Source organism: Nerophis ophidion, linkage group LG08, assembly GCF_033978795.1.
Source record: "Nerophis ophidion isolate RoL-2023_Sa linkage group LG08, RoL_Noph_v1.0, whole genome shotgun sequence".
In the NCBI taxonomy this organism is placed as follows: Eukaryota; Metazoa; Chordata; class Actinopteri; order Syngnathiformes; family Syngnathidae; genus Nerophis; species Nerophis ophidion.
Window position 1 is genome coordinate 72,300,146 of NC_084618.1, and position 14,473 is coordinate 72,314,618.

The 14,473-nt window shown below is 39.4% G+C and overlaps 1 protein-coding gene across 4 annotated transcripts in view; it reads right to left on the bottom strand.

Annotated features, from left to right (window-relative positions):
- The window catches only part of dnmbp (dynamin binding protein), a 113,029-nt gene that overhangs the window by 11,348 nt on the left and 87,208 nt on the right, over positions 1-14,473 (bottom strand). For 3 of the 4 annotated variants that reach the window (XM_061909624.1, XM_061909626.1, XM_061909628.1), the window contains 8 exons: positions 13,285-13,493; positions 12,853-12,952; positions 9,526-9,673; positions 3,700-3,717; positions 3,033-3,232; positions 772-902; positions 586-690; positions 377-505 (listed from right to left, as the gene is read on the bottom strand). In XM_061909624.1, coding sequence (XP_061765608.1) covers positions 377-505; positions 586-690; positions 772-902; positions 3,033-3,232; positions 3,700-3,717; positions 9,526-9,673; positions 12,853-12,952; positions 13,285-13,493 — 1,040 coding nt within the window. The remainder of the gene's footprint in view (positions 1-376; positions 506-585; positions 691-771; positions 903-3,032; positions 3,233-3,699; positions 3,718-9,525; positions 9,674-12,852; positions 12,953-13,284; positions 13,494-14,473) is intronic. The other variant, XM_061909625.1, reaches the window with a different exon arrangement.

Sequence of the window (14,473 nt, forward strand, 5' to 3'; positions counted from 1 at the left end):
CTTGTTAGCTTGCTTTACTGCTAGTGAAAATTTAAGTAACGGAGGATGCGTGCGTTATTGGAGCTCGGACTAATCAATGTGATACGGCACTCACTTTTATCGCAAACTCTGATCCAAAATCGGACTTTGAATGAGTCAGATAAGCGCAGGATATGCCGTACTAAATGTTGATCGATCCCAGCTTTTATGGTACGTGTTGGCACGGCCCCAGGAAGTATAACGCAGGCTTTATTGCAGTGGCTAGTTTGACAACCCCAGGCTTGTTTAGAGAATGTGCTGTAATTCTCCATCTAGGACTATTTTAAATCGATTTTCACATCTTTTCAGCCAATGGGAACTGTTTCAGTCTGTGAATGAAAAAAAAATGTACTCTTACAAATTCAGTGAATTGTTTGTCGCTGATGCAGCGATGAGCTCTCTGGAAGCGCTCCGGGTCGGGGATGCTGCGCTCGGTGTAGATGTCACAGAAGCTGATGGCTGCCAGCACCTTCACGGATGCAGATTCCTGCGAAGGATTATAGTCAGTCAGTACCTTGACAACCACCTGCGGGGGTTCTGAAGATCCACGTCCAAATAAATAAATACCCTGATATGTTGCAGGTACAAGGAAATATCGCGTATGAAGGATTTGATGAGTCTCTCCTGCAGCCGAAACCTCTTATCAGCCTCATCAAACGCCTCGTCTTTAATCTGGAAGGGCAGAGAAGTCATAAAATCCCGGTGCTACCCAAACCAAAAAGTGATTTGAAGCCGTGGGAAACTAAAAGGTACCCGTGGTGAAATTCCTGTCAAGTGCTTAAGTTGGCTGCTGACACGATTGGACTTCTTGATGATGGAATGCATGCTCAACTTTGAGATCTTGTCGATGAATGTATCCTCGTCACCTTTCCTGTACTTCACCACTGCGGACAACAGGGGGGACGATAACATTGAGACTACAGATTTTTCTGTTTTTGTTTCAATTTTCATGTCCTGCTCCGGGAATATTCTGAACTCCTGTGCATCTGTAATTAGCAGCATATTTGTAAACGGAACACAACTACTCATGGCTGACACCAAGTCTTTTAAGCAGGGAAACTAGAGCAGTGGTTCTCAACCTTTTTTCAGTGATGTACCCCCTGTGAACATTTTTTTAATTCAAGTACCCCCTGATCACAGCAAAGCATTTTTGGTTGAAAAAAAGAGATAAAGAAGTAAAATACAGCACTATGTCATCAGTTTCTGATTTATTAAATTGTATAAAAGTGCAAAATATTGCTCATTTGTAGTGGTCTTTCTTGAACTATTAGGAAAAAAAGATATAAAAATAACTAAAAACTTGTTGAAAAATAAACAAGTAATTAAATAATAAATAAAGATTTCTACACGTAGAAGTAATCATCAACTTAAAGTGCCCTCTTTGGGGATTGTAATAGAGATCCATCTGGATTCATGAACTTAATTCTAAACTTTTCTTCACAATAAAATAAATCTTTTAACATCAATATTTATGGAACATGTCCACAAAAAATCTAGCTGTCAACACTGAATATTGCATTGTTGTATTTTTTTCACAGTTTATGAACTTACATTTATATTTTGTTGAAGTATTATTCAATAAATATATTTATAAAGGATTTTTGAATTGTTGCTATTTTTTTAGAATATTGAAAAAAAAAATGTCATGTACCCCTTGGCATACCTTCAAGTACCACCATTTGAGAACCACTGAACTAGAGGACTGAACTGTTGGTTGCAGCCAAGTGATGTACTGTATTTTTTTATTTTTCTAAATGCAAATAAAGTAAAATAAAAATAATATCAAACTAAACTAAATTGAAACAAATTAATGGAGTAAAATCAACTTAGAAAATAGGAAACAAATACAAATGAAGTGATTTTTCTTTTAATTATGAAAAAAAGGATGAAATAGAAAACAATAAAAATGTAACTAAAATAAAATACAATTAAACAAAAATATTCAAATATTGTCTTAGACAGGGATGTCAAAACTCATTTTAGCTCAGGGGCCACATGGAGGAAAATCTGTGCACACACGGGCCAAACTATTAAACTCATGGAAAAAAAATAAAGACAACTTCAAATTGTTTTCTTTGTCTTCCTTTGGCCAAAAACAGAACAAACACATTCTGAAAATATTACAGTAAAAATATAGAAAAAAATACCGGTAGCGGTAAAGTTTAAATCCATAAAAGTGAATGAATGTTTATAACGGAATACATTTACATACGTATAACAAATGTGTTATCTTTTGAATAATTTTTTTAATGAATTAAGTAACGTTTATGACAACCTTTTTCCAAAACACAATATAGAATGTAAGATGGAGCAGGACAATGCAAACATTAATCATTTGTTTTCAAAACAGTTACAAAAATGTGAGACCCCATTTATATGACTTAATGGGGTCCCTGGGACCCCATCTTGAAAATTCCTAGCGCCAACACTGATGGAGTATTGTTGTGTGAGAAACAGCAGCAGGTGGCTGTGGCCTGCGGGCCGGTCCTAATACTAATCAAATATCCATCCATCCATCCATCCATTTTCTACCGCTTATTCCCTTTCGGGGTCGCGGGGGGCGCTGGCGCCTATCTCAGCTAAAATCGGGCGGAAGGCAGGGTACACCCTGGACAAGTCGCCACCTCATCGCAGGGCCAACACAGATAGACAGACAACATTCACACTCACATTCACACACTAGGGCCAATTTAGTGTTGCCAATCAACCTATCCCCAGGTGCATGTCTTTGGAAGTGGGAGGAAGCCGGAGTACCCGGAGGGAACCCACGCATTCACGGGGAGGACATGCAAACTCCACACAGAAAGATCCCGAGCCTGGATTAGAACCCAGGACTGCAGGAACTTCGTATTGTGAGGCAGACGCACTAACCCCTCTGCCACCGTGAAGCCTACTAATCAAATATATAATATATAATTCATTCCGGATGCGGCCCGCGGGCCTTGACTTTCACACATTGGGTCTAAGACATGTTTCTTTTTTCAACAACACTTGTATTTCTATGGGTTTCTCACCGAGGTCCTTCCTGCGCTTGCACTCGTTGATGTTCACGTTGATCTCCTTGACGGCCTGTAGGGCCAGAGTCAGCTGGGGCCGGTCGTGGTGGCTCTCCGGCGTGGCCCCCAGCAGCTCCATCAGCAGCAGCGGATAACGCATGACTCGCTGCACCGGCTTGATCAGGAAAGAGCCCAGGTTGATGTAGTTTGTTTTGCCCCTAAAAAAAAGTGACAGGAGAGAAGTGCTGCATGTGTATATTTTTTGCTTTGCGTCATCATCAAATGAGGCGACACACACACACACATGAGATGATGACACATTTTAGGAAAACATGGAGGATAATTTTGTTTAGTCTAATGCCATCCACAGGGCTAAACAGCTGAACTTGAAAATATTCAAGAAAATACAACTACCAAGCAACTGCTGTTTTAGTCCACATGATGGCGTTAGTTTCCCATTTCCCAGATTACACCACATAAGCGGGAGCATTCAACATCCACATGCACAAACAACATGAGTCCATCTCAATCCCACAAAAGGATTGAAACATACTTATGGGGCGGCGGCAAACACTTTTTTACGAGCGCACACACACAAACTTTAATCAAAGGGTGTTAGCCAGCAAAATGGCAAGCGATCATAATGATTGTCATGCTCGCGGCGACACTCTTTGTGGAGACTTACCACTCTCTGTATATGGCTCTGCAGGAATGGAGGGACAAGAAGAGACGACAGGATTCATAAGACGATGCATATTTACATTCAGCACAAAACCACATTATGTTGGTAGCTTCCTTTTGAGAGCCGGATGCAGGAGTGACCTTTTGTCAGTGAATAGGTGGCAACAGAAAGTAGGTTTTATACAGTAGAAAAGATAAACACTGTCTGAAGTGATGAAGAAAAACAACTTTAAAACAAACTTTAAAAAGTAGAGGCATTTAATCAAACTCACTGTGCTATTGTTAAACAGAACTGATAAGTATCCAGAGGACAAAGACTGTGTTTACACTTGTTTAAAAATAAAAAAGCACTTCAGTGTGGTTCACTTTGCATTGACATTGGGACCAAAGCCGGTACAGCAGCGGTCTCAAACCTGCGGCCTGCGGGCCATTTGTTGTCCTCTATCCCAGTGGTTCTCAAATGGGGGTACTTGAAAGTGTGCCAAGGGGTACGTGAGATCATTTTAAAATATTCTAAAAATAGCAACAATTCAAAAATCCTTCATAAATATATTTATTGAATGATACTTCAACAAAATAAGAATGTAAGTTCATAAACTGTGAAAAGAAATGCAACAATGAAAAATTCAGTGTTGACAGCTGGATTTTTTTGTGGACATGTTCCATAAATATTGATGTTAAAGATTTCTTTTTTTGTGAAGAAATGTTTAGAATTAAGTTCACGAATCCAAATGGATCTCTATTACAATCCCCAAAGAGGGCACTTTAAGTTGATGATTACTTTTATGTGTAGACATCCATCCATCCATTTTCTACTCCTTATTCCCTTTTGGGTTGGCGGGGGGCGCTAGCGCCTATCTCAGCTACAATCGGAATATTTATTTATAATTGAATCACTTGTTTATTGTTCAACAAGGTTTTAGTTATTTTTATATCTGTTTTTCCAAATAGTTCAAGAAAGACCACTACAAATGAGCAATATTTTGCACTGTTATACAATTTAATAAATCAGAAACTGATGACATAGTGCTGTATTTTACTTCTTTATTTATTTTTTTCAACCAAAAACGCTTTGCTCTGATTAGGGGGTACTTGAATTAAAAAAATGTTCACAGGGAGTACATCACTAAAAAAAGGTTGAGAACCACTGCTCTATCCGATTTCATGGGTCGGTGTAACTGCAGCTTGTGCACCCCTGGCGGCTAATAGTTAAATGTATTTTGGCAATCTCAAATCCCACTCGATCAGAGGTCTTTGACAGGGGGTCTTAAACTGATAGGGCAGGATTCGCGAACATTTTTGGCTGAGGGAGCCATGAAAGCCAAATATTTCAAAATGTATTTCCGTGAGAGCCATATAATATTTTTGAATACTGAATATCACTACTTGTGTGCATTTTTAAGTAAGACCAACAGTGTATTTTAGAGTATAATACGTCTCTTATTGTTTTTAATAACATTGTTATTTTGAAGCTAACAAATTTTAAATAAAATACTTCTTACCATTATTGTGACTTCTTAAACAGGTGCGGTAGAAAAACGGATGGATGGATCAAAATGTATGAGTATGTTTTATATTTTGAATGTTATTTTTAACACTGTGATTACCAGCGGAATTATTCATTACTTATCGTGTTAAGCAATGTCAGCTAAGATTTATCCGAGAGCCAGATGCAGTCATCAAAAGAGCCACAGGTTCTCTACCCCTGCCCTAGAGTGTCTGCAGAGGTACTGCAGGGGGGACTGACATTTTTGTACAATGACACTTTTTTAGAATACCCCCACCATTTATTTTTTTTTACAAATATAAATGTATTTTCTCTACACATTGTTGATCCAACACAAAGTAGTGAAGTTCACAAATGCCAGTGACATTGCCTCCCTACTCACTGTACCTTGAAAGTTTAAAATAAAACCATTAATAAATGTTATTTATTTATGTTAGCATTTAAGATAGGTAGCGATTAGTGCTCTAGTAGCAAGCTAGCAATAAGCAGCATTACCGACAGCTGGCGATTTTTGCGCGAGTTGCCAGCTAACGATTAACAGTGCTATACTGTATTATACCTTAGTATTGCACAATGACAGGGTAGCTTATGACCAGTTGAATTTGAAACACAATTTTACCCGCTTCATCTCTCCATCAGTTTGCTATTGTGATGTAACTCGTATATTCCAACCCCAAATTCCCTATTTTGATATTCTGCACAGGTTTACTATCGTAAAATGTTACCAAAAACTTCTAAAATATAATTTTAAAGAGCAGTGCTGTCACACACACGGCGGCAGAGGGAGCAGCACAGAGACACTTAAAAGGCGAAATGATTTCCTCTTACAGTTGGGCAAAAAAGTATTTAGTCATTTTAAGTTCTCCCACTTAAAATGATGACAGAGGTCTGTAATTTTCATCATAAGTACACTTCAACTGTGAGAGACAGAATGTGAAAAAAAAAAAAATCCAGGAATTCATATTGTAGGAATTTTAAAGAATTTATTTCTAAATGATGGTGGAAAATAAGTATTTGGTCACTTCAAACAAGGAAGATCTCTGGCTCTCACAGACCTGTAACTTCTTCTTTAAGAAGAAGGAAAAGAATAGTAGACTTGCACCAGACTGGGAAGAGTGAATCTACAATAGGCAAGCAGCTTGGTGTGAAAAAATCAACTGTGGGAGCAATTATCCACTGATTATCTCCCTCGATCTGGGGCTTCACGCAAGATCTCATCCCGTGGGGTCAACATGATCATGAGAACGGTGAGCAAAAATCCCAGAATTACACGGGGGGACCTGGTGAATGACCTGCAGAGAGCTGGGACCAAAGTAACAAAGGTTACCATCAGTAACACACTACGCCGACAGGGGATCAAATCCTGCAGTGCCAGACATGTCCCCCTGCTTAAGCCAGTGCATGTCCAGGCCCGTCTGATGTTTGCCAGAGAGCACATGGATGATACAGCAGAGGATTGGGAGAATGTCATGTGGTCAGATGAAACCAAAATAGAACTTTTTGGTATAAACTCAACTCGTCGTGTTTGGAGGAAGAAGAATACTGAGTTGCATCCCAAGAACACCACACCTACTGTGAAGCATGGAGGTGGAAACATCATGCTTTGGGGCTGTTTTTCTGCTAAGGGGACAGGACGATTGATCCGTGTTAAGGAAAGAATGAATGGGGCCGTGTATCGGGAGATTTTGAGCCAAAACCTCCTTCCATCAGTGAGAGCTTTGAATGGTTGACCAAATACTTATTTTCCACCATAACTTACAAATAAATTATTTGAAATTCCTACAATGTGAATTCTTGGATTTTTTTTTTCACATTGTGTCTCTCACAGTTGAAGTGTACCTATGATGAAAATTACAGACCTCTGTCATCATTTTAAGTGGGAGAACTTGCACCATCGGTGGCTGACTAAATACTTTTTGCCCCACTGTTACATCCTATGTTTCATGTAGCTTTCAAGAGTTCAAGTGAACCGTGCTGCTGCACATGTCCACTTGAAAGTGGACAGAGACTCATCTCTCAAGTGGTCTCGTTCCACTTCTTTGGTGCCCACCGGGGTTGGAATGCTCGTTTTCACAGTGCCTTTTCATACATTTGTGATCAAGTGCTATATACATAAACTTTGATTGATTGATCAATTGACTTACTGTGCTAGCAGTTCAGACACACAACAAATTTCCTAGAAACAAACAAAACACGACAAATGTGAACGCACCCGTACAAAAAAAAATGGCTCCTTACATACCTCTGCTATCGTCATTTTGTTTTCAGGTTTTCATATTAAAACCAGCGCCCTTCCGGTTTTTAAAAACAACCTTTGTCAGCTGTGTCATGCCTCTGACTCACTGATTGGCCAAACAAGTGGAACCGGGTAGGGCACATTCTTCGAATGCCCTACTTTGTACAGAAAACGCGCTAGTGACGGAGGAGTTTTAAGTATAGCACCGTGCAGCGTAAACTAACAGCAGTGCTGGCCCACGCACACAGGAAAAAAAGCTGAAGCAATAAAATATAAAAAAACTAGATTTTAGGAAAAAAAGACTAGAAACTAGTCAAATTAATTTTGTTTTCTAAATTAGTAAATTAAATTACTAAATTAAGATGTTTGTCTAGAAATAGCAAGAATTTTGAAATAGAATTTTATTCTGAAAACAAGCATTGTTCAACTTGCAATTCTTGAGTTAAAGGCCTACTGAAACCCTGATAGTTTAAATATCTATGATGAAATATTAACATTGAAACACGTGCCAATACGGCCTTTTTAGTTTACTGAATTGCAATTTTAAATTTCCCGCGAAGTGTCGTGTTTAAAAACGTTGCGGTATGATGACTCGTATGAAGACGCGTGCGTTTGACGTCTCGGGTTGTAGCGGACATTATTTTCCAGCCCGATCCAAGCTATAAGTAGTCTGCTTTAATCGTATAATTAAACAGTATTCTGGACATCTGTGTTGCTGAATCTTTGGGAATTTGTTCAATTAATAATGGAGTAGTCAAAGTAGAAAGATGGAGGTGGGAGCTTTTAGCCTTTAGCCACACAAACAAAGTCGGTGTTTCCTTGTTTAGAATTCCCGAATGCGAAGCTTTACTATGGTTCAGAGCGGTCAAGCGAACATGGATCCCGACCTAATGTCAACCAGCAGTTTTCGGTGAGAAAATTGTGGTAATAAGTTTGCTCTTACCGGCGACATCAGCGGAGCTTCCAGCAGTGTGACTTGGCTCAGAGACACTAAATCAACACACGTACCCGTGGCCACACCCTTCCGACTTTAGGTACTAATTAATCTCAATAAAACACTAACATAATGGGCAGATAAGGGATTTTCCAGAATTATCATAGTAAATGTGTGTAATAACATCTGCAATCGCTTTTTTTTTTTTTTTTTCTAGTCCTTTACTCTCAATATCCTCATCCATGAATCTTTCATCCTTGCTCAAATTAATGGGGAAATTGTCGCTTTCTCGGTCGGATTAGCTCTTGCTGCTGGAGGCTCACATTATAAACAATGTGAGGATGTGAGGAGCCCTACAACCCGAGACGTCACGCGCACATCGTCTGCTACTTCCGGTACAGGCAAGGCTTTTTTATTAGCGACCAAAAGTTGCGAACATTATCGTCGATGTTCTCTACTAAATCCTTTCAGCAAAAACATGGCAATATCGCCAAATGATCAATTATTACACATAGAATGGACCTGCTATCCCCGTTTAAATAAGAAAATCTCATTTCTGTAGGCCTTTAAGCATTTTTGTGATGCTGCAGAATCTTTAACAAGATGTTCTACATGGGGAAATCTTATTTCAACAGTTATTTTCTAAATTGTAAAAATTTTAAACTAGAACAGATACAACATAATTATTTATGCTAAAATTAAGATAATGATTTAATGTCAATGACTAAAAGTAGGAACATTTCTAAAATAAAAATGTTAAATCTTGAGAAGTGGCAAGTAATTTGCAGTGTAAGTATGTCAGCCCATGTAAGGCATGTATAAAAATAGGTGACTTACACTTGTTAAACAATCATTGACCCTCACTGTGCACCAAAGTTCAAAGTCTTAATATAATAAAATACTTGATGGACGTCACCTTACAGGAATGTTGAACTAACTACTTGTATGGCTGTAGACTAGACCAGAATGATTCCCACCGGTCATTCCAGTACTCAAGGGGATGACAGTGTGGCAATTAACTACACAAAACCCTATAAACTTCCTTCAGCTTTATATACACAATAATTAGTGAGCACTCTTGTTTTTTTCCATGCCCTTAAACATGCACGCACACAAGCACAAACACTGTGTTTTTTCCCCCCTCTCTACTCACCTCAGCCTCTCCAAACACTCCAACACGTGGCCCTGGATGTTTTCATCTTTCTCGTAGCTCTCTAGCAGCGAGATGGCATCGTCGTGGTTCTGGCAGTACACGTTGTAGACCCCCTCCAGCTCCGTTTTAAAGTCCAAAAACACGTTGCCTGAGGAGTCGCAGATCGACACAAGAGCAGAAGTATTCATTTAACAAGCTTAGAGTCCACCCGCCGCATTTCAGCACCAGTTTTATTACAGTATACCTCATCAAATGGTATCATCCATTTGAATAAACTTTAGTGTACTGTATATTTACAGCGTGTATAGCAATACTTTCTGCTGACCCAACACAGCCATTACTGTGGCAACAAAAGCCCGTCCCTCCAGGATTTCTCAATGTTGCTATCGTGCCAATTCAGGCGATTTCAAGGATGGAAAGGATAATGCACACAAGGGCACAGAAAGAAGGCAAAAACAAAAGGTATAAAGTAGACAAAAAATGTACCACAGTAGCAATATAACATATGTAATATTTACATATTATATATACAGTATATCATATATACTGATATATTATATTATAAAAATTTTACATAATATATAACAAATTGGGACGGCGTGGCGCAGTGGTAGAGTGGCCGTGCGCAACCCCAGGGGCCCTGGTTCAATCCCCACCTAATATCAACCTCGTCACGTCCGTTGTGTCCTGAGCAAGACACTTCACCCTTGCTCCTGATGGGTGCTGGTTAGCGCCTTGCATGGCAGCTCCCTCCATCAGTGTGTGAATGTGTGTTTGAATGGGTAAATGTGGAAGTAGTGTCAAAGCGCTTTGAGTACCTTGAAGGTAGAAAAGCGCTATACAAGTACAACCCATTTATCATTTATATTTAAATCCCAATTACCATGTACAATATTAAGTTCAAAGTTAAAGTACTAATGATTGTCACACACACACTACAGTATATGCAACAGCTGCAGCAAAAAAAAAAAAAAAAAAGCAGCATAAAATAAAGAGTAGATCCAGCAGAAAATATACATTATAAGGAAATAGAGGGTGTCAACAAACTTATCCATCCATCCATTTTCTACCGCTTATTCCCTTTTGGGGTCGCGGGGGGCGCTGGCGCCTATCTCAGCTACAATCGGGCGGAAGGCGGGGTACACCCTGGACAAGTCGCCACCTCATCGCAGGGCCAACACAAATAGACAGACAACATTCACTCTCACATTCACACACTAGGGCCAATTTAGTGTTGCCAATCAACCTTATGTTTTTTTCTTATGTGGATGGAGCATGTACGATTCATTTAAGCTTTAATTATCCAGGCTCAAGGTAATTAAAAACATATTCCCATATGCAATTCTGACCAAGCAAATTAGCAGCATGTATGTATATAACAGAAAAGTTGACGTGTGATGATTTACCAACAAATATTTGTGCAATAGATTACTCTCAACAGTTTAAAACGCTGAGTTGTAGGTTTTGAAATAAAAATAAATGTTTATGATGGACAAACACTTTTCAAGTGTAATACATACACGGAGAATATCTGCAACTTGTGGACAACGTAGCAGACTGCAGACTATAAGGAAACCTTTGGTGGTGTTTCTTTCTGTAATTAACACTATTACTATTATAAAGTTTAAATTAATAAAGAAAAAGGTACATTAATTTGACAATGTGCTTTTTCTGCCATATAGTGTTTTCTATTAACTCTCTGTGACACAAAACAAGTAAAACATCAATACTGTATTTGTTTTCAAATGATTGTAGAACTCTAGTGCTTTTTGAGGGTAGGGTTACAAAGAACACTTAAAACATTGATAACACAGTTATACCATACCAAGTTGATTACATTTATTGAATAAAATGAGCCTAGATACATTGCAACTATTTGAAAACACTGGCACGAATTTGATTGATTGAATGATTGATTGACTGAGAAGTTTATTGACGTCTTTAAATAATGAAATCCATGTAATGCTTTAAAAAGGCAAATGCATGGCCCAAAAAGCCAAAAGGCTTGTTTCCATCGTGGTCCACAATTCAACAATACCCCCAAAAAACCCCGCGTATTCTTCGAAGGAACCGACAAGCGAGTACCAAGAAAATTGTGTTTACAGTCAAGCGTAGTGGTGGTAGCATCATGGGCTGCACGAGTGCTACAGGCACCGGGGAGCTGCGGTTAGTTGAGGGTAAACATGGCAGGACATCGTGAACATTATTCCCTCCCAGTTTTGTAACATAATCAGAAGCCAAAAAAACCTGAACTCAATTGAGCACCTATGAAGTATCCTAAAGCAAAAGGAAGGAAGATGAAGGAGTGCAACATTTATAATATCTATTAGCCCAAGAGGATTGAATCAGTTCAAGGTGACAATGGTGCTTACACTAAATTTGGACACTGTAATGTCTTCAAAATGTCCCCACCACATGTTAGAATTCAGGTTTCCTCCGAAATAACCCCAGCTCCCCGGTGCTGGTAGCACTCATGCAGCCCCAGACCATGATGCTACCCAATTAAGTTGTTGCCAGCACTTTAGACAAAAATTGGTATCAATGTGTTGAGTCATTTTGAGTAGATAGTGAGTCTTTACTGTTGTAAAAGCTGTACACCGACTACTCTAAAGCAGTGGTTCTCAAATGGGGGTACTTGAAGGTATTCCAAAGGGTACGTGAGATTTTTTAAAAATATTCTAAAAACAGCAACAATTCAAAAATCCTTTATAAATACATTTATAGAATGATACTTCAACAAAATATGAATTTAAGTTCATAAACTGTGAAAAGAAATGCAACACTGCAATATTCAGTATTGACAGCTAGATTTTTTTGTGAACATGTTCCATAAATATTGATGTTAAAGATTTCTTTTTTTTGTGAAGAAATGTTTAAAATAAAGTTCATGAATCCAGATGGATCTCTATTGCAATCCCCAAAGAGGGCACTTTAAATTGATGATTACTTCTATGTGTAGAAATCATTATTTATAATTGAATCACTTGTTTATTTTTCAACAAGTTTTTAGTTATTTTTATATCTTTTTTTCCAAATAGTTCAAGAAAGACCACTACAAATGTGCAATGTTTTGCACTGTTATACAATTCAATAAATCAGAAACCGATGACATAGTGCTGTATTTTACTTCTTTATCTCTTTTTTTCAACCAAAAATGCTTTGCTCTGATTAGGGGGTACTTGAATTAAAAAAATGTTCACAGGGGTACATCACTGAAAAAAGGTTGAGAACCACTGATCTAAAGTATATCAATACGATTAATCTTGAAAATATACCATAACATGTTGAGTGGTGCCTCAAGTTAGAAATAAAATGTATTTTTTTTACCAATGGAGTCGCTCTCTTCCAGTGTTTCATAAAGGCGCTGCGAGAGGTCGATCACTGAGTTGATGTTGCCAAAGAGGCCATCGTAGTCCACGTTCTTCACCTTGAAACACAAAAGAGAGAACTTCAGGTCCATCCATTTAAGGACAGTGTGGCTCAAACGGCAGAGCGGCTGTGCCAGGAACTTGAGGGGTTCCAGAGTCGATTCTAGCTTCCGCCATCCCGGTCACGGTCGTTGTGTCCTCGGGCAAGACTTCTCCCGCCTTGCTCCCAGCTGTGGCTACAAATGTAGCTTACCACCACCAAGTGTGAATGTGGAGTGAATGAATGATGGGTTGTCAGTTTTCTGTGAAGTGCTTTGAGTGTCTCGAAAAGTGCTACATTAATCTGATCTATTATTACGCTAACGAGGTCCAGATTGACGGTTCTCCTCACCTGCTTCCTCTGCAGAGGGTCAATGATCTCCACCACACACATCTGCAGGTCCTTAATGTAGTCCTTCTCCGTCTGTAGCAGCTCCTCTATGACCTTGGACCTCTTCTCCAGCATTCTCAGCTCGGGGTCCTCGGCGCCGGCAATGGGCGCCGAGTCGCCGGCCGAGGCGGGCTCCGAAGGTTTGGGCTGCGACGACAGCTGTGTCATCTCTGTGAAAAGACAAAAGGAATATTTCTTCTTCAGGTTGAGGAGAAAAATCGTTGGTTTCCACGTAAAAAAGGCCACTCAGGAAAATGTTCCAGCTCTCATTTGTAGTCATTCGACCGCCCATTAGTCCTCCTCTCTTGTCTGCCTTTTTGATCAATGTGTCTACTATCAATCTCACAGGGCCTGATCTCTCTGGGGAGGGTGCTGTGGTCCTGAGGGAGAGCATAGTTTATGCGCCACTGCTAATTATGAATGGACCCAAAAGTGGAATGGATTCAGGTTCTTTGTGACTAAAACAAAGAGACGCAAGAAGGGAGGAGAGATGGGAGTACTACAGTGTTGCAACCAACTATGGATTTAGTTGTGGAAGCTCAGTCTTCTCCACCTGAACCACTACACTCCTACTCAGTGTTATTTAAATTCTAAATGCACCACATAGCAGTACTGGCATTCAAGGGGAACTGCACTATTCATAATCATTAAGAGAGACAAGAAAACATGTTTGTTTATTAGGATTCTAAAGCTGATAAAATACGCTTAGAACATTAACCATTAAAGCAGGGTCGGGAACCTTTTTGGCTGAGAGAGCCAAAAAAAACTAATATTTTAAAATGTATTTCCGTAAGAGCCATATAATATTTTTTTTTACACTGAACAATACTGAACGCGTGCATTTTTAAGTAAGACCAACATTTCTAGAGTATAATAGGTCTCTTATTATTTGTAATAACATTGTTATTCTCGAGCTAACTGTGGAGGGGGCGTGGCCTGCCGGCTTGCAGCGAACTGGGGTGTGCCAGGACCGGCCTCGAAATCAGCGACAGGTGCGTAGATGGCCCACCTGGGCCTTGTTATCTAATCACCTGTCGCTCTGTTATAAGCAGCAGCCAGGAGGAGAGACGGGGTTGGGGCTGGAGCCAGAGCGCGAGCGAAAACGAAAGAGAAAAATACAATTGCTGGAAAGCAACTGAGAGACTTATTG